Source organism: Falco cherrug, chromosome 20 (assembly GCF_023634085.1).
Source record: "Falco cherrug isolate bFalChe1 chromosome 20, bFalChe1.pri, whole genome shotgun sequence".
Classification (NCBI taxonomy): domain Eukaryota; kingdom Metazoa; phylum Chordata; class Aves; order Falconiformes; family Falconidae; genus Falco; species Falco cherrug.
Window position 1 is genome coordinate 3,187,247 of NC_073716.1, and position 18,532 is coordinate 3,205,778.

Sequence of the window (18,532 nt, forward strand, 5' to 3'; positions counted from 1 at the left end):
ATGCTTCACCATGGCACAGGGTGTGACCCCACCGCCAGCCCCCGCCACCGGCTCCTCTCGAGGGAAGGTGCCACGGGGCCGGCGGGACAAAGCACGGTGCCCTCCCGCCCGCACCAGCCACCCGTGGGGCTGCCCACCGGCACCGCACCGGGTTGAGCCGCCTTCCCGGGACGGGTGTTGGTGCTGCGGTGGGGCCGGGGCAGCACATGGTGCCGGTGCCGCGGGGCAGCTCAACGCCGCGGCCCGTGAAGCCCCGGGGTGCCGGGACTGGCGCGGTCTCCTTGGCGCAGGGCCAGTGCCCGGTGCCGGTGCCGGCTGCAAGGTGGTGCCCGGTGCACCGTACCGGCGGTAGTACCGGGAGCCCCGGCCCCGCCGCCGCAGCCCGGCCGTGCGCACCCCCGGAGCTCCCCCCGTCCAGCGCGCGCCCCCGCCCGGCAGATGACGCAAGCGGCGGCCCCGCCGCCCCGGCCGCGCTGGCTCCGCCCCGGGCCGCGCGCGGCGATTGGCGGGGGCCGGTGACGCGCCCGGTCAGGCCCGCCCGGGGCGGCGGCGACGGCGGCGGGGCCGGTCCCGGCGGCGGCGGCGGCGGCCGGTGCGCGGCGCGGGCGGGCGGCGGGCCGGTCCCGTCGCGTCCCGGTGCCGTCGCGTCCCGTCCCGGTGGCGGCGGGACGATGCCGTTCCCGGGCGGGCTGTGGTGGCTGCTGTGCTGCCGGCAGGGCTTCACGCTGCTGCGGCGGGACTACGGCGAGGCGGACCGGGAGGCGGACGGCGAGGCCGAGGAGGAGGAGGCGTCCTTCGAGCTGCGCGCCCAGGGAGACCAGGTGGGCCGGCACCGGGACGGGCACCGGGACGGGCACCGGGGCCGCGGCGGGACCGGCGGTGCGCGGCTCCTCCCGCCCGGGGCGCACGGCTCTGCCCGGCCCGGTCCCCGCCGCCCCAGCGAGCGCGGCCGCCGCCAACCTGGGCACATCTCCGCCGGTCCCGCCGCCCGGGCTGCCCTCGGTGGGGGCGCGGGGCAGGGGGGTCGGCTCACGGGGTTCGAGGGAGCCGCTGCCCCAGGGCAGGCACTGGGGGTCCCGGAGCGCACCGGGGCAGAGCCGGGGCTGCAGGGCTGGATCCCGGCACGGGGCTCTGGCTGGTGCTGCAGCGGCGGGATGCGGGCGCCCGTCGGGGGTCGGGGCGCAGGGGGAGCCAGGGCGCTGCCAGGCCGGTGGGCCGCGGTGCTGTGCTGCCCGCACCGTCCTGCCCCTGCCTGCTCCTCGGGGCAGAGCCCGCCGGGCTGCCAGCACCCGTGCCCACTGCGGCCGTGCCTGCCCTGTGCTGCTGCCGAGGTCAGGGTGGCCAGGGTGCTGGGGGTCCCCACGGGACAGGTCCCCACGGGACGGGTCCCCGCGGGATGGGATCCTCGGGCCCGGCTGTGTCTGTGCACAGACCTGCCGGAGCATGCCGGGGCTGTTCCCAGCACGCAGCGCCCCGGGAGCATGTGCCGTCTGCGGGGAGCAGGCCTGGATCTCCCCGCTCCGGCTGCTTCCTCTGTTTAGGGAAGCGGAGCAGCGGAAACCGGCGCTTCCTCCGGCTGGGCTGCGTGGGGGCTGGCTGATAACATGGGGTGACGGGGGGAGCCCCGGCTCCCAGGGGTTCCTCCTGTCTGTCGCTGCTGCCTCCCGCGGCCGCGGGGTGCAGCCCTGCCTGGAAAGGACGTGGGGAGCGGTGACAGCCCAGTCCCGCTTGCTGCAACCCCTCTCCCCCAGCCCGCCGTGGGGTCTGTGGCACGGCTTTGCCACCGCTGGGCTGGGCTGGCTGCGCAGGCCTGGGGGCAGCCCTGAGCCCCCCGCACCGGCTGTACCCTGGCAGCGGGTCCCCTTCCCCAGCGGTGCCAGCCCTGCGGGGTGGCGGGCAGCGGGCACAGCAGCAGGGCTGGAGCTGGGCCCTCTGGGTGCCTGGTGGCAGTGCCAAGGGCATGGCAATGGCAGGAGCCATCTTTGGGCTTCCCGCATCCCATGGGCTGCGCTGGCTCCGGAGGTCTGGGCTGGCGTGGGCGGCTGTGACGCCAGCTCCCCAGGGAGCCCTTGGCTGCGGCCGGGGATCCTCGGAAACCCACAGCTCCGGCCGCCCCTTCCTCGGAGCGTGGGAGCAGCCACTCCAGCCGTGCCGCCGCGACTCCTCTCTGTTTATTTATATCCATGAGAAGGAGCCGGCCACCACCGCCACCTCCTCCTCCCGCAGATGAGGAGCCGGGCACCATCTCCGTGCCTGCAGCCGTGCAGGAGCGTGCGGAGCCCTCCCTGGCAGTGGGACAGTCGCTGGAGGAGCTGGCCCCGTGCACAGGCGCTGGTGCTGTGCGACAGGTGCCCTTAATGCCACGGGTCAGCAGCACCCGGTCTTGCCCTGCAGCTCAGCCATACCTGCAGCGGCTCCCCCCTCCCCGCCACTATTTTTAGCAGCCGTCTCTTTTTCTTGGCGTTTCGTGGCGCGCTCCGGCCTGTCGTGCCTCCGGCTGCCCCGTCGGGCTGCAGCTGGCAGGAGTGCCCGTGCATCTCCCAGCACAGCATCCACTGGTGCTGCCGCATCCCCGCACACCTGCTGGGGCACCCTGCCTGCTCCGGTGCCTGCCCGTGCCTGGGCTCTGCCTCGTGCTCCGGCACGTGTGACGGGGTCATCACGTGAGCGGCACCGTCCACGTCAAGTTGTGCTGCACAAGGAGGAACCGGCCCCTGGTCCCACTGTGGAGCCAGGGACTTCCCTGTGCCGCGTCCCACCGCCGCGGGCAGGAAGTCAGCAGCCCCATCACAATGGGACTTTGTGCCGTAAGCGTATTACTCAGCACTGACCTTGTGCAATTCTGCACGGTATTCAGCCTGCCAGGGCAGCCGAGGACACGCAGCCAGCACGCCCGCCGGCTGCCCCCGCGCCCCCAGGGTGCCCCAGCTGCATCCCCGACTCCCCTGGGGGCACTGGGGCTCCCTGCTCTGCGGCAGCAGGATGCAAGCCAGTCCCTCTGGGCCCAGAGCTGGGCTGGCAAGCAGTCAGTGGGGGGATATTTGGGGGTGCCAGGTGGTGACCATGAGGTTGAGACGTCTCCTTCCTCCCCAGGGGTCCCTGGAGGTGAGCCTAAGCCAGCCCACCCGCAGCAGCAGTGGCTCGGAGCGGTGAGTGACCCCCTGCCTCCAGCACGCCGGGCATCCCGTCACCTCCCTCGTGTGGTGCTGTAGGAGCGGGGGACCTGGCGTGCCGTGGGAGGGTGTGCTGGTACCAATGTGCACTGCACTGTCCTGCCCATGGGGACAACACCACGCTGTGCCAGTCTATCAGCTAGAGCAGAGGACAGCAGAGCCGGGACTGCCGTGCTCCATCCCCATCCCTGGTGCATCCTCGGGCACGTCTCCATTTCTCTGCCATGCCAGATGGCTTGGCTGCCGCGGGCTTAGCCAATGGAGGCCACGCGTGGCTCCTCCTGCGCTTGGAGGCTCCGCTGGGCTGGAGGCTCTGCTGGGCCACGTCCACTGGTGGAGGCTGTGCCCTGGGGTGGCATGTGCCCAGGGAGATGGGATGCCGGGGCACAGGGGCCTGCTCCTGTTCACTCCCCGTCCTCCCAGTGCCGACGCCGCTGCCAACATTCCTTCCTGGTTGTTCATTTTCCGAATTCCTTGGCAGGGCCGTGACTGCAAACAGCTTATTTTTAGCCAGGGTCATCTGCACCCGATGGCTCTGCTGCGTTCCCACCACGGGGTTGCGGGGTGCCCAGAGCCCCTCGGGACTTGGCTCACCCCAGGCCCTGGGCTGGCTCCCTGCCTGGGGGCCGTGGGAGGCACCCGTGGGCACCTGGGCTCAGCCCCGTGTTGTCCCCAGGTCCCTGCTTGTCGCGGAGGAGATGCGCAGCCTCATCATTGAGAAGGGGCCCGGGCCAGTGGAGGATGACCCCGACGCTCTTGTGAAAGGTGGGCACAGCCGAGCTGCGGCACAGGGGCCTCTGCCTCCGGGGTAGTCGGGGCTGGCAGGATCGTGCCCCAGCTGTGGCCGGATCCTGTCCCAGAGGGACAGGGAGCACCAGCTGGGCTGGTGCCAGGAAGACCCTGCCCTGTGCCGGGGAACCGGTGGGACAGATGGTGTCGACGGCAGAGGCTGAGGGTTCCCCTTCCCAGGCTGGCTGCAGCGGGAGGTGCGGGGCGGCATGAAGACCCCCTGGATCCGGCCTCGGAAATACTGGTTTGTGCTGACGCCCGACTCCTTGGACTACTACAGCAGCAACGAGAAGGGGGCCCGGCGGCTGGGCTCCCTCGTGCTCACCAGCCTCTGCTCCGTGCTCTGGCCAGACAAGCAGACCTACAAGGAGACGGGTAAGGTGCCCGTGCCCGTCGGTTGGGCTGCGCCTTCGCAGCCCCTCATGCCCCGCATCGCTCTCCCAGCCCTGGCAGCCTCCATTGCCCAGAGGAGAGGCAGCGCTGAGCCCCGGGGCATCGAGCCGGCCCGGCTGGGGCAGGGGACCCTGGGGTGAGGGTGCTGGTGTGCAGCGGGTGAGCTGTTGTGTCCCTCGCAGGCTACTGGAGTGTGACGGTGTTCGGGAGGAAGCATTGCTACCGCCTGTACACGGAGCACCTGAACGAGGCCGTGCACTGGGTGTGCGCGGTGCGGAAGGTCATTGACAGCAAAGCACCCGTCCAGACGCCCACCCAGCTGCTCATGCGCGACGTCGAGGTGAGCCGGTGGCATGGAGCTGCCCGCGCCTGCAGCTGTCGGCAGGGCTGGGATGGACAGCCAGGGTCTCGCATGCCCTGGGGTGGTGGGTGCCCATGCTAGGCGCTCGGTGGGCAGCTCGTCTGCAGCTGCTGCCATTGCCTTACCCTCCCAGGAGCACTGCGGCAGCCCCGAGGTCCTGGAGCAGATCTACCGCTGCAACCCCATCTTGCGCTACACCAGCAGCCCCCTCTACGCTCCCCTGCTGCCCTTCCCCTATGGCAGCCTGGACCAAAGCGGTGAGCACAGAGCCGGCTCCCATGCCCTGGGCTGGCAGGAGCGATGGTCCCGTGCCCTCTCTGGCCCTGGGTGCGGGTACCGGTGCCTGGGTGCTGGTGGGGCAGGGCCTGGGGAAGCCCGTGGGGCTGTTAACCTCCCCCCATCCCCTCCCCCAGCCCCCAGCCCCCGCAGCTACACCACGCTGCGTGATGAGGCCGTGAAGCTCTTCAACTCGCTGCAGCAGCTGGAGTCGGAGCGGGACCCGGTGCCGCTGATGCAGGGCGTCCTGCAGACCTGCCTGGACCTGCCGCCGCTGGTGGACGAGATCTACTGCCAGCTGGTGAAGCAGACCACGGAGCCGCCGGCGCCGGGCGGGCAGGGTGACCTGCACTACTGGCAGCTGCTCACCTGCATGAGCTGCACCTTCCTGCCCTCCCTGCCCGTCCTGCGCTTCCTGCACTTCCACCTGGACAGGCGAGTGCCTGCGGAGCTGCCGGGTGCCAGCTGCGGGCAGGAGCTTGCCGGGTGCCGGGGCCCCCATTGGTTTGGTGCCACTGTGACCCCCCTGGCATCTCTTGCAGGACAGAAAGCCGGTTCCCTGGCTCGGAGATGGCCAAGTACGCCTGCTTCATCCGGGAGGCGCTGGGGAAGACGAAGGGGCGGGAATGTGTGCCCTCCCTGGAGGAGATCCTGGTGCTAATGCAGCGGCAGGAGATGATCTGCACCGTGCACTGCCCGGGGGCACCCGCCTGCAGCGTGGCCATCAGCTCCCACACCACGGCCGAGGAGGTGAGGGGCCGCGTCCGCACCGGGCAGGGGGCTTGGGACATGTCGGCACGCAGGGCTGGGTGGGCAGCATGCCATGGGAGGTGAGGGGCTCCTGTGGGTCTCTCCCAGCTGGGCTGCGATGGAGAGGGGCTGGGGGCCACCTGCCTTTGCCCACCGTGACCCGTCTGTGTCCCTTTGCAGCCCTGAGTGCCGCAGCCAGGGACGCGCAGTCACCGTTGGTTGCCTTTGTCTCGCCCCAGGTGGCCCAGGAGCTGGTGTCACGCCTGGGGCTGTCCCAGAGCCCCAACCTCTTCGCACTCTACGAGCAGTCCCGGCGGCGGGAGCAGCCCGTGGGCAGCACCACGCTGCTGGCTGACGTCCTCACCAGGTTTGAAAAGTAAATGTCCCACTCTTCTGCCTACGGGGGAGCGGGGCGGGGGGGCCACGGGTGGGAGGGGACGGTGTGGGGGTGCCTGCCCCCACGCTGATGGGGTCGGCACCTTCTGCCACAGCCTGGCCGGGGAGGAGCGGGAGCAGGACCCGCCGTGCCGGCTCTGCTTCAAGCACTACGGCTTCCTGGACACGGACAGCGTGCCGCGCGACAGCCTGGAGTTCGCCCTCCTCTTTGAGCAGGTGAGAGCCATGCCAGGGTGGCCGTGCCAGGGCTGCTGTGCCATGCTGTGCCATACTGGGGTGGTCATGCCATGCTGGGGCAGCCATGCTGTGCCCTGCCCAGGGTGGCCATGCTGTGCTGTGCTGGGGTGGCCATCCCAGACCTGCTGTGCCATGCTGTGCCATACTGGGGTGGCCATGCCATGCTGGGGTGGCCATGCCAGAGCAGCTGTGCCATGCCAGGGCAGCCATGCTGGGGTGGCCATGCTGTGCCATGCTGGGGTGGCCATCCCAGGGCTGCTGTGCCGTGCCGTGCCGTGCTGGGTGGCCATGCCAGAGCAGCTGTGCCATGCCAGGGCAGCCATGCCATGCCATGCTGGGACAGCTGTGCTGGGCCCTGCCCAGGGTGGCCATGCTGTGCCATGCTGGGGTGGCCATCCCAGGGCTGTTGTGCCATGCTGTGTCGTACTGGGGCAGCCATGCCATGCTGGGGTGGCCATGCCAGAGCAGCTGTGCCATGCCAGGGCAGCCATGCTGGGGTGGCTATGCTGTGCCATGCTGGGGTGGCCATCCCAGGGCTGCTGTGCCATGCCATGCCATACTGGGGTGGCCATGCCATGCTGGGGTGGCTGTGCTGTGCCATGCTGGGGTGGCCATCCCAGGGCTGTTGTGCCATGCTGTGTCGTACTGGGGCAGCCATGCCATGCTGGGGTGGCCATGCCAGAGCAGCTGTGCCATGCCAGGGCAGCCATGCTGGGGTGGCTATGCTGTGCCATGCTGGGGTGGCCATCCCAGGGCTGCTGTGCCATGCCATGCCATACTGGGGTGGCCATGCCATGCTGGGGTGGCTGTGCTGTGCCATGCTGGGGTGGCCATCCCAGGGCTGTTGTGCCATGCTGTGTCGTACTGGGGCAGCCATGCCATGCTGGGGTGGCCATGCCAGAGCAGCTGTGCCATGCCAGGGCAGCCATGCTGGGGTGGCTATGCTGTGCCATGCTGGGGTGGCCATCCCAGGGCTGCTGTGCCATGCCATGCCATACTGGGGTGGCCATGCCATGCTGGGGTGGCTGTGCTGTGCCATGCTGGGGTGGCCATCCCAGGGCTGTTGTGCCATGCTATGTTGTACTGGGGCAGCCATGCCATGCTGGGGTGGCCATGCCAGAGCAGCTGTGCCATGCCAGGGCAGCCATGCTGGGGTGGCTATGCTGTGCCATGCTGGGGTGGCCATCCCAGGGCTGCTGTGCCGTGCCATGCTGTGCTGGGTGGCCATCCCAGGGCTGCTGTGCCGTGCCGTGCCGTGCTGGGTGGCCATGCTGGGGTGGCCGTGCTGTGCCATGCTGGGGTGGCCATCCCAGGGCTGCTGTGCCGTGCCGTACCGTGCTGGGTGGCCATCCCAGGGCTGCTGTGCCGTGCCGTGCCGTGCTGGGTGGCCATGCTGGGGTGGCCGTGCTGTGCCCTGCCCGCGGTGGCCATGCCATGGTGGCCATGCTGTGCCAGCTCACGCTGCCTTCCTGCAGGCGCACGAGATGGTGCTGCGGGGCTACGTGCCCACATCTGAGGAGACGCTGCAGACGCTGGCGGCGCTTCGCCTGCAGAGCCTCAACAGCGACTTTTCCACCCACGCCCCCTTCCCGCGCCTGGAGGAGCTCTTCCCACCCCACGTGCTGCACGCCCGCCTGCCAGCCCCCCGCCGCCGGCCCTCCACCAAGTGCCGGGGGGCCCGGCTGCGCGCGGGGCTGCTGGCTGGCGGACTCTGGGGGCAAGCGCTGGCCAAGCAGCGAGCGGAGCGGGACCAGCGCCTGCGGGGCCGCCTGCGGGAGGAAGGGGCCAGCACCATGGCCGCCATCGTGGAGAAGTGGAAACTGCTGCAGGGCATGGGCCGGCCCGAGGCCATGGCCGCCTACGTGGCGCTGGTGCGGGAGTGGCCAGGCTTTGGCTCCACGCTCTTCGATGTCGACCTGCGCGCGGTGAGGCCCCAGTGGGGCGTGGGGACGGGGGGGGGCCCTGGCAGTGGGTGGACCTGACCCCCGTCTCCCCGCAGAGCCCGGTGGGGGCCGGGCCGCAGCGGCTGTGGCTGGGCATCGGGGCCAAGGCTGTCTCGCTCTACAAGCCGGGGGAGCCCGAGCCGTTGGACAGCTTCTGCTACGGCCGCATCTCCTCCTTCGGCGCCTCCGACAGCAGCACCTTCCGCCTCTCCGTGGAGGACCGAGACCTGCTCTTCGAGACCTCCCAGGTAAGAGGCAGCCAGCCCTCCGTTCTCCCCTCCCCGGGGGCCGCAGGGTGCTGTGTGCTGCCCCGCCGTGTCGCCTCTGCCCCACAGGTGGACGAGATCGCCCAGCTCCTCAACACGTACCTCGCCTCCGCAGGCGCCCGACAGCCGCTCCGGCCCCCGGAGCCGGCCCCCAGCCCCCCCACCTCGGACCCCCCCACGCTGCCCCAGGGTCTGTGCCCCCCAGCCGTGCCCTGGCAGCACCGGCCACCGGTGGGCTCCTTGGGCAGCTAGCCCGGTGGCTGGCACGGCCACGCAGGTGCTCCTGACGGCCGGCGCGGGGAGGGCGGCGGGTCTGTGCTGGCCCCCGGCTGCTCCTTGGAGCAGGGCGATGGGGTTCGTGCTCCCCACGCCGCCGTTGCTTTTCTAGTTATTTCCTTAATTTATTTTGAGACGCCCGCACCCCCCACGTCTCCCAGCACTTTCCCTGGAGGGCAGCGGGGCCGCCGTGCCACGGTCCCTGGTGATGCCCCCAGGCCTGTCCCCGTCCCCTGCTCCCCTGTACCCCAGTGCCTTCGCCTCCAGCACTGGTGCTGCCTGGCAGCTCTGCCCGTGCCCCGGCTCTGGCCACCCTTGGCAGAGGGAGCCGGGCGGCGGTGCTGTGCCATCATCCGTCCGTCCGCTGAGCCCACCCCTCCTGGAAAGCTGCGGGCGGCTTTTGGCCGAGCCACTTCGGGGACCAGTGGGCTCCCAGTGGCTGAGCCCTGCTGCTTTGCGGTGGCCCTGTGGCAGGGCTCGTGGTGCAGGGGTGGCCGGTGGGGTGGCAGCTGGTACGGCTGGGGCTCAGCCCCTCAGTGTTGCCTCTGTAAAGTTTGTGTCGGTTCTGTCTTGGGGGGGGTGGGCGGGGGGTGGGGGCGGGGGTGTTTGTTTTTCTAAATAAATGCACAAAGGAAAAACTGGGCCTCCTGTCCCCGAGCTGAGGCTGGCAGTGGGAGGCTGGGACGGTGTGATCCCTGGGGCAGCGAGTGCAGCGGGGCCTGGGACAGGCAGCGGGACAGGGAGGAACAGCACAGCGTGTCCTTGGGGGCAGGGACCGCCGTCCCTTCGGCCCTTCGGCCAGCGCCAGCAGCCGGGCTGCTCGCTGCACCCTTTGGCATTTCATCAACAGCGCGGGCAGCTCGGCGGCCGGCTCCCCGGCACCCCCTGGCACTGGCCGCCCCGGGCGGGGGGAACTGCCCCAGCAGCGGGTGCCTCTGCGGGGCTGGTGCCAAAGAGGGCGTGGGAGCTCGGCGCGGCCATGGCGGGCGGTATTTTTAGCCTGTTGCTCTGTGCCACAGGGTCAGAGGAAAAGGCTAATTCTCACCTTGGGCTCCCTGGGCTTGGGCCGGTGCCAGTGCTGCCCCACGTCCCCGTCCCTTGCAGCCTGACTTATCATGGGGCAGGACCAGAGCTTCTGCGTCCGTCCGTCCCCAAGCCCCCATCCTTACTGGTGCTGGCGTGACACCATCCTCTCCCTCGGGCCCAGCGTGGCACAGGCACCCCCAGCCCCTCGGGAGCCCCCCTCCTGCGCAGCACCTCACCCCTGTGAAACAGCGATGCGGGCACCACATGCTTTGCGGGCAGGGCTGGCAGGGTGGTGCCGGCTCGGGTCCCTGGTCAGCCGTGCCGGCAAGTCCTTCCAGTATTTCTGGCTCTGCCGAAGCAGGCGCCCAGCACCGCCCGGGGCCCAGACAGCACGCTGCCAGCTGGGGCAGGGCTGGCCCTGCGCACCACCGGGACGTGCAGGGGAGCAGCCCCGGTTCGGTGCTCCCGCCGAGCTGGGATGCTGCTGGGCCATGGCTGCGCAGCCAGGCTGACCACCTGGGCAAGGCGAGCACTGGCCCTGGCAGCATCTCCAGCTGCTTCCCTGCCTGGCAGCTCGCTCCAGGAGCCGTGCAGGCAGCGTCAGTGCAGGAACAGCCTTTATTAAAGCAAAATAACCTACAAAAATATAGATAACATCCTGTGCCCCAGGCCTGATCTGGCAAAGGAGGAACAAGGCTCCTGCCCAGGGCGAGGACTAGCTCAGCCACACAGAGCCTTTGGCCACCGGGGTCGGCACCCAACTCTTCAGGCCAGGCCTGTTCCAAGCCCCCGGGTTCGCTCTCATCCTCCTCCGAGCGAGCGTTGCTCCCACGGGCGGAGGTTCCCTACCAGCACAGCGTGCAGCTGCCCCAGTCCCGTCCTGGGCCAGGGCACGTGGTGGAGCGGAGGCTGCCCCCCGCCAAGGGTCTTCAGGGGCCATGCTGCTCCCTGCAGAGCCGCTCCCGCTGAGGAGTGCAGCGTGTGTGTGCAGCTGGGGTGACGGCTCCACCGCGGCCGGGCAGCGCTGAGGGGTGCGAAACGTGGGCGCAGCAGAGACGAGCCCTGCCGGCGTGCGTGGAGGTGGCTGTGGGACCCTCCCACCCCCTGGCAGGGCACTCACTGCTCCTGCGTGCCCCAGGAGATGTAGTCGGGGCGCGTGGCCGCGTGGTACTCGTCGATGAGCTGCTGCACGATCTCCCGGGAGTTGTCCAGCTCATCGAAGTTGTCCTTGAAGATGTCCTCCTTGCGGAACTGCTCCAGGAAAGCCTCCCGTTTGCGCAGCTTGTCGTACTGCCGGCACGTCCGCTCAAACAGCTGGAGAGCAGTGCAGCGGTCAGATGGGACAGAGCTCCCTGGGGGTCCCGTGGGGTGGGGGGTGGGGGGCCGACCCCTCAGGCTGCTGCCTCGGAGGAGGCAGGCAGCCTGCCCCAGCCTGGCAGCGTGGTAGCTGCTACCCTGCACCCAGCCAGCACTCGGGATCAGCTCATGCTTCCGAGGCTGCCTTTGGCCTGGGAGAAAGGAGTCCCGCTGCAGCCTGACGCTGGGAAAAGGGCACCAGGGGTGCAGCAGGACCAGCAGGACCCCAGACCAGAGCCGAGCCCTGCTGTGCCCCGGAGCCGGGAGCTGCCCACCCTCCTGTCTGCAGGGCCCTCCGTGGCTTGGCGCCAGCCCCACAGAAGATCCATTTACAACTGAAAGGACACCAGCACTGCAGCCGTGGGGTCCCAGTGCTGTGTAGAGGGAAGGCACTCACCGAGGAGATGTTGGTGTGGTTTGCCATCATGAGGCCGCTGACACGGTGTGCGGACGGCAGGTACGGGGACTTGCGGGACAAAGCCACCTGGATGCTGGCAGGACCCCAGGGGATGAAGTTGGCCAGTTTCCTCTCCCGGATCCGCTGCAGACTCTTGTGAACCTGGCGGGGTGAGAACAGCAAGGGACAGCAGGGTGATGGGCAAAGCGGCCTGGTCCGTGCAGAGCCAGGAGCTGCTCCACGCAGGAAATACAGCCCCAGGAAGGCGGATTTTAGCAAACGGCCGGCAGGGAGGCTCCTCGTGGCAAGGGACTAGTGGCTTTTCCACGCGGCCACACAGAAGCAATTCGGGAGGCAGTTCTCAGGCACCCCTCAGTCTCACCCCAGGATCCCCACACAGGAAGACAGTGACCGTGCCCTTCCCTGTCAGGCCATGCCATTGCCATCAGCATCTGAAACAGCCGTGGGAGCTCACCTGCGTGGGATCCACCTCCCCCTGGATGATGTTGAGGATGGCGATGTAGCAGTGGTTGGTCTGCCGGTCTCGTCCTGTGGACACCATCACGTTTTTAGGCTGCAGCAATCTTCTCATCACATCGAGGACTGTGGTTTTCCTCACGCTGGCCACCTGCAAATGCCAGCCAGGGGTCAGAGGGAGCAGGCGTGCTGCCCTCTTGCCCTCCCCGCTGCCCTGCACACACACACAGAAGCGGAGGGCAGCTGGACGGAGAAGCCCTTGCCCTGGGGATGGGGCCACATGCAAAGTCACATGCAGGGCAGGGAAATCCCAAAGTCACACAACAGGCACAGCCAGGCTGAGAACCGGAGCGTTGGCAGAGGCTCCAGCACATGGTGAGGGACGGTGAGCTGCCCCCTCCAGCAGCACAGCAGGGGCTGGGGGCGAAGCTCAGCTGACAGGGGACGTGTGTTGTCGCTGTCAAACTGCTGTCCTATTCCACTGCCAAGGCAAGGAGCAGGGCTGGAGGACAGGAGAGGGGCCGTTCCCTGCTGCACCCCCTCCCCACCTCGCCCTGCACTAAGCCCGTGGGCAAACTGGCCACTGCAGCCCCCGACTGCCATCGGGGGCTTTGCCCAGCTGCTGCCTGCCAAGGGGGCCAGAGCCAGGGCGGGCAGCCGGAGGAGTGCCTGCAGGCAGGATGGCTCGGCAGTGTGGCAGCCCTGCTCCAGGCACCGTCTGAGCTGCTGGCTGAGCCCTCCCCACACTCCTCCCTGGGAGGACAGATCACACGCTCGATACCCTTTTCAGAGCCAGCAGTTTTTCAGATTTGCTTCTCTGAGTAACATCCTGAGGAAATGCACACGGCGAGAGGAGAAGAGCAGCTGTTAGCTCCCAGCAGAACCGAGACGCGGCCAGCGCAGGTGAGTGCCCCTCCAAACACAACTGCCCTGTTCTCACCCGGCGGGCTGGGGGCACTGCGTGGGGATGAGCTGAAGACAAGCTGTGCTGTTCAATGCAGTTGAGGGGGGCAATCCCCTCCCAGAACACAGATCCAAGCCACAGGAAGGGGCTGATTGCCTGGAGCCCACGATCAGGCTCGGAATGACAATGATCAAGTGTTCTGACCCAAACGGTGCGGGCCAGTGGCCCACTGGGCTGGCAGGACGGGCAGGGCCGCTTTGCTGAGCTCCCTCTGATCATTTCTAAGGGTGGTTTTTGTCAGATCAGGCATTGTCGGCTCTCCCATAGCTGCCGCAGCCATTCTGATATATGCAGCAGGGAGCCCAGCACAAGCACAAGCGCCTGCTCAAGTCTGATTCATATCACACGTGGCTGTCACGCGGTGCAGGCACACGGGCCTGGGATGTGGAACACGCAATTACAGCTCACACCAAGACCGTGGGACTGACTGATGTTACCAGGTGAGCACGGCAGCTCCTCCTGCCCTCGGGGGAGGATGCCTGGCAGGCTGCTTTACCGGCTGGGGCTGCCTTACCGACTGGTCGGTGGTGAGTGGCGTGTAGCCGGTCATGAGGAAGTGCAGCCGGGGGGTGGGGATCAGTGAGGCGATCAGCCCGATCAGGTCGTTGTTCATGTACCCGGGATACCTGAGCGTGGTGGTGCTGGCAGACATGATGGTGGAGACCTGGGGGAGAGGATGGGGTCAGCATCTCTGTCAGCGCACTGTCCCACAGCACGTTCAACACCTGCTTCACCCAGCCAGGGCAGGGGAAGCCGGAGCACCCGCCCCGGGAAGGGCAGAGGACCCTCATTCACAGTTCCAGGCTGCCCACCACCGCGCCCAGCCCACAGAGCAGGCTCAGACCCAACGGAAGGCAGCGGGGAAGCCCCAACGCCACCTTCTCTAGAGCGAAGGACCCTTCTCACCAGCTGGTTGATCTGAGAGAACGACGGGTTCTGAATATGCAGCCGGTCTGTCGCGATCCGATTCAAGGCTGTGTTGTCCAGAACCACCTGCAAGAGAAAAAGTGGCTTTGTGAAGAGGCAGCCTGAGGAAGGGCAGTCGTGGCCACGTGTCCCAGGGCACCCGCTCACCCAGCACCGGCCCCGGCACAGCCCTCCGCGGCAGGTGGCAGACACTTGAAACCACGAGCTGACTCATCTGTGGAGCGTAACTGACACTGTCAATGGAAGCTCTTCCCTCACATCTTGGCTGTGCTCCCCAGTGCTCTTGCAAAGAGCGCTGCCTCTGGGCCAGCACCTCGCAGCCACCTTCAGCCCCACCAGCTCTGGCGCAGCACCTCCTGGCCTGCCACACGCACAGATAAACTGGGAGGGACGGGCAGCGTCTCGGTTGGGACCTGACCGAAGGCCCCGGTGCGGGACGAAGATGCTGCCTGGCTGGGGCTCGCGGGCGCTGAAAGTGATGCTGGAATCGAGTTCAAGCAGAAGGCCACAGCACAGCTACACTGAGGAAGCACAGCCAGTCCTCGCTGTCACAAGAAGAATCTGCTGGATCCCAGAGGCAGAAATGCAAAGCCGGACACTTTAGCAGGGGTTAGGGCAGATTCCTTGTCCCTAGAGCCACTACATCGGCTCAGTCCTTCGGTATGGGGGTGTGCTCGCTACTGTGCTTGGGGCTTCGCAGGCACACGGCACGCTGCAGCGGCACCTGTTCCACACAGCTACAGCACTTGCCCCAACAAAGGCTGTGGCTTTGAGCGGCTGGGGACAGGGCTGCCACCCAGGAGCTGGCTGCACTGCTGGCCTGACACGCAGCGGGACCCTTACCACGCAGTCAGCGTTCTGAGTCAGCCTCTTCAACGTCAGCAGAGAGTTGTACGGCTGCACGACAACATCACTCATCTCATCCTGGTTTGGGAAAACCGAGTAGGTCTCCACTAGCTTCTTGGGATACCTGGGTCGAAAGCACAGCCACCTCAAGGGTTAACACCACCAAGCCAGCACTCTCTCCTCCCACCAGCTCCCTTTGCAGTCTCCAGGGCTCAGGACAGCAGTGAGTCACCAGCGCTGCATGCCAGAGTCAGCTCCCAGGGAGGGAGAGAATTTGTCCCAGCAGTGCCTACCCCAGCAGTACGGGAGCAGGCTGCCAGACGGAGCTACAGGCGAGGCTGAGCCATCCGCAGGCTGATGAAGCAGCTGCCTGCAAGCCTTTTCGAGAGGCTGCAAGCTGGAACAGGCAGAGGTGGCAGCTCAGAGCCCACAGCTAGAGCCTCCCACCCTCCCCTACAGAGCCAGGGTGTCAGAAAGCATCTGCCTGATAAGAATGGCTGAGGGAAGGCAGAGTTTGGACAGCACAAGTCCACTTGCAGAGCCTCTGATGTCCCCAGGCATATCAGGAGCCATCCCTTGCCCAGGCAGCGTGCCAGGGATTGCACAAGGCAGTGTTTGGGTGGGGGCGGTGGCTCTGAGTCAGCTCTCCAGCTCCCGGCTTTGGCAGGGAGCCCAGGCTGGGCCAGACTCTACTGTGAGGGAAGGGGACAAGGCTGAATACTCACCTGTCATTCAGTCTCTCCAGAAGGTACGAGCCCAGCCCAGAGCCCGTTCCACCAGCAATGGAGTGGCAGAGCACAAACCCCTGGAAGGAAGCAGAATGCAGGCAGCTCAAGGTGCAGCTCAGCCCCAGGAGCTGGCAGAGCAAAGCCACCGGCGCCACCTCCAGCAGAGACCGGCCAGCCAGGGCGAGAACTCCCCCTGTGACAACTGAGGGCAGGGAGCAGAGGTGAGCCCTGGCTCCTCCAGACCACAGCGACAGCCACGTGCTCCTCAGGCCACTGCTGCCAGCACGGGTGGAATCCATGTCTCTGCACGCACCGCACTGCAACTTCTGCTCAGGAGCCTGCTGGATTCCTCCCACCCCAGAAAAGATTTCAGAATGGCTCCAATGTCACCTTCAGGGTGCAGTCGGTCATACCGAGCAGAGGTACACAGTCTCAGCCCTTTCCCCAGGTCCTCCATGCCATTCCCCTCCTTTTAGAGTGCCCGAGGCCAAACTCCCTCTGCCTGACTTCAGGGCAGCTCCCACCTGCTGCAGGTCCCACAACAGGCTCTTGGATCTTCTGCCAGCTTATTTTACGACATTTTCCCTTCCCCTGTTGCTATGTGACAGCCTGACACAAACACCAGGGAGCCCCTGTGTCTGTCTATGCACAAGAAATGGGTTTACACAGGCAGTGGCCAAGCTCCTGCCAGAGGTACACGGCAAAGCAACTGAAGAGCTGTCGGTACCCCTGGTGCCCCTCTAACCCAGCTGGAGGGAAAATGAAGCTGCAGCTGCCTGCACTCCTGTGGATTTCAAAGCACTCAGCAACTTTGGGTCTAAACACCTTCTTGCCGGCAGCCCGTGGCTCCCTCTTCTGCTGCAGGCAGAGGGGCAGCAGGTGCCTTGTCCCAGCACAGCCCTCCCTGGGGGACAAGCGGTGTTGTGTCCTGCTTCAGCTGACATGAGGGAAAGCCACGTGAGGGAGGTGGAACAGGGAAAGGAAAAAGCACCATAATGCCTGGAACTCTTCCTGCAGACTGTATCCTGCGGGATATGCCCAATGTAAGCAGTAATTGGGGCAGAAAAATGCCCCGCTGAGCAAACAGCAGGAGGGTTTCTAGGGAAGCCTGGCAGATGCAGTAGTGGTGGGGAAGACCTTTCCGTAGTTCCCATCTCTGCGTGTTCTCTACTCAGCACCAAGAAGCAAGTTGTGCAAGTCTGTATACACCAGAGAGCTGAGCTCGACCTTATAAAAGAGCAGCCTGGCTCAGAAAACACCAAGCAGGGCAACCATATCCAAATCCACGGATTTACTTACCTCCAAACTGTCGCTCCCATCAGCCTCTCTGTCTATTATATCAAAAATATCTTCGTGGATTTTTTCTCCCTGCAAGAGAGACCAGACCAGATTTTGTTCCTTTCCCACACAAAATGCAGAAGAGCTCCTCAAGCCTGGTGTGAAGCCAAGTCAGACCGGCAGTGTGACCCTGCACTCAGGGTGTCACAGAAGGTCGGGCGTAAATCACTGCTGAATGACAAAGTATTCTTCAGAAACCACGGACTGAGCCTGACATAAGAAAGCCACGCTAAAGCCTCACGCCCAACAAGCTGACCCGTGTTGGCACCCAGGAGCACTAGAGCTGTTACCTGTGAAAAGCCGCTGGCCCAGTTGTTCCCAGCTCCCCCTCCGTGCTCAGACAGGTAGATGTTCTCTGGGTTGTACAGGTTGGCGTAAGGAGAGTTCAGGATGGAGTGGATAACTCGGGGCTCCAGGTCCAGCAGCACAGCTCGCGGGATGTAGTGCTCATCGTCTGCCTTTAACAGGGAGCAGGAAGGTCACGATGCAGTTGCAGCTCCCAACGGCTTCTTACTGCAAGAGGAACTGCAAGTGCGTGTGCCACCCCCTGGCCATGGGACAGCGCGGCACAGCCAGCGCCTGGCAGGGAAGAGGAGGAAGAGAAACGTGTTATGTACAGCTTGTCTGTAACACAGCATCTTTTCGAGCCCCACAGCATGTCCCGATGGCTGGCCAGGTGGAGGGGGGGTGGCTCGCCCCTAACGGGCTTGCACTTGCAGCGTTATGTAAGGTAGTATCTATGGCAGCCTCCGCCTCGCGTTCCTGCCTCCACAACACATCCATTTCCAGAAACTGGAGTGCAGGCAGGAGCCCTGGCAGCGTGCGGCTCGGCAGGAGCATGTGGCTGGGGCTGCCACTCAAACCAGCCTGGGGTCAGCGTCAGCCCACTGGTCCCTGACCCGGAGAGGGGGTTGCTGGAGCGGGCTGCAGCAGTCACAGACAGCCCTGCTGGCCTTCATCAGGGCACGGATCAACCCAGCGATGAGGGCAGGAACACCCTGAAGTGCAGCGTGCCTGATCTGTGTGCCAGGGGCTGAGGCAGGGACAGGGGCTGGAGCGGGGACAGGGGCTGGGGCGGGGGCTGGGCAGGGACGGTCAGTACCTGGTAGAAGAAGACGTCCTTGCGGTCGGTGCCCTCGGTGGCGAACTCCTCCACGATGCCCTCGGGGCTGATGCCGTGCTCGGCGCAGAGCTGCTTCCAGAACTCGAAGCCGACTGCGGGGGCCGCGGTCAGCGGGGCCAGGCCGGAGCAGAGCCCGGAGCATCCCGAGGCCGGCAGACCCCGCCCCCCTCCGTCAGACCACGCCCCCTCAATTAGACCCCCGCCCCCTCCAGCAGACCACGCCCCCTCCAGCAGACCACGCCCCCGCCCCCCCCGCCCCCAGCATCCCGACCCCGCCCGGCGCGCGCTCCCCTGGCTCGTCCCCGTCGCCGCCGGCCCCGGGCGCGTACTCACTCTGGTTGCCGCACTGGCCCAGCTGCAAGGTGATGATCTCCCGCGGCATGGCGGCCGGAGCTCGGCTCGGCTCGGCTCGACCCCGCTCTCCCGCCCGGCTCCCCGCTCCCCCGCTGCCTCTCCCGCCCGGCGCCAACCACACTGCGCATGCGCACCG

At 66.7% G+C, this 18,532-nt stretch overlaps 2 protein-coding genes across 3 annotated transcripts; one reads left to right on the plus strand and one right to left on the minus strand.

The window, feature by feature from the left end:
* The first annotated feature begins 534 nt into the window (after nt 1-534).
* PLEKHH3 (pleckstrin homology, MyTH4 and FERM domain containing H3) lies at nt 535-9,421 on the plus strand. 2 transcript variants are annotated; one of them, XM_055697324.1, is made up of 13 exons: nt 535-821; nt 3,094-3,149; nt 3,850-3,938; nt 4,143-4,337; nt 4,538-4,695; nt 4,850-4,973; nt 5,130-5,427; nt 5,535-5,742; nt 5,982-6,118; nt 6,234-6,354; nt 7,851-8,300; nt 8,375-8,566; nt 8,654-9,421. In XM_055697324.1, exons 1-13 carry the CDS (start codon nt 672-674, stop codon nt 8,834-8,836), a joined length of 2,361 nt encoding a protein of 786 aa, XP_055553299.1. In that variant the 5' UTR covers nt 535-671; the 3' UTR covers nt 8,837-9,421. The 2 variants fall into 2 exon arrangements, with proteins under 2 accessions (XP_055553299.1, XP_055553301.1); XM_055697326.1 differs by having other exon boundaries at nt 5,982-6,109.
* A 1,065-nt stretch (nt 9,422-10,486) lies between these two features.
* Nucleotides 10,487-18,528, minus strand: TUBG1 (tubulin gamma 1). Its single transcript, XM_055697350.1, has 11 exons — nt 18,376-18,528; nt 18,022-18,134; nt 17,210-17,377; nt 16,881-16,949; nt 15,579-15,658; nt 14,851-14,977; nt 13,987-14,073; nt 13,595-13,744; nt 12,115-12,267; nt 11,640-11,801; nt 10,487-11,200 (listed from the first exon to the last, which is right to left on the minus strand). Exons 1-11 carry the CDS (start codon nt 18,422-18,424, stop codon nt 11,003-11,005), a joined length of 1,356 nt encoding a protein of 451 aa, XP_055553325.1. The 5' UTR covers nt 18,425-18,528; the 3' UTR covers nt 10,487-11,002.
* Nucleotides 18,529-18,532: the final 4 nt, after the last annotated feature.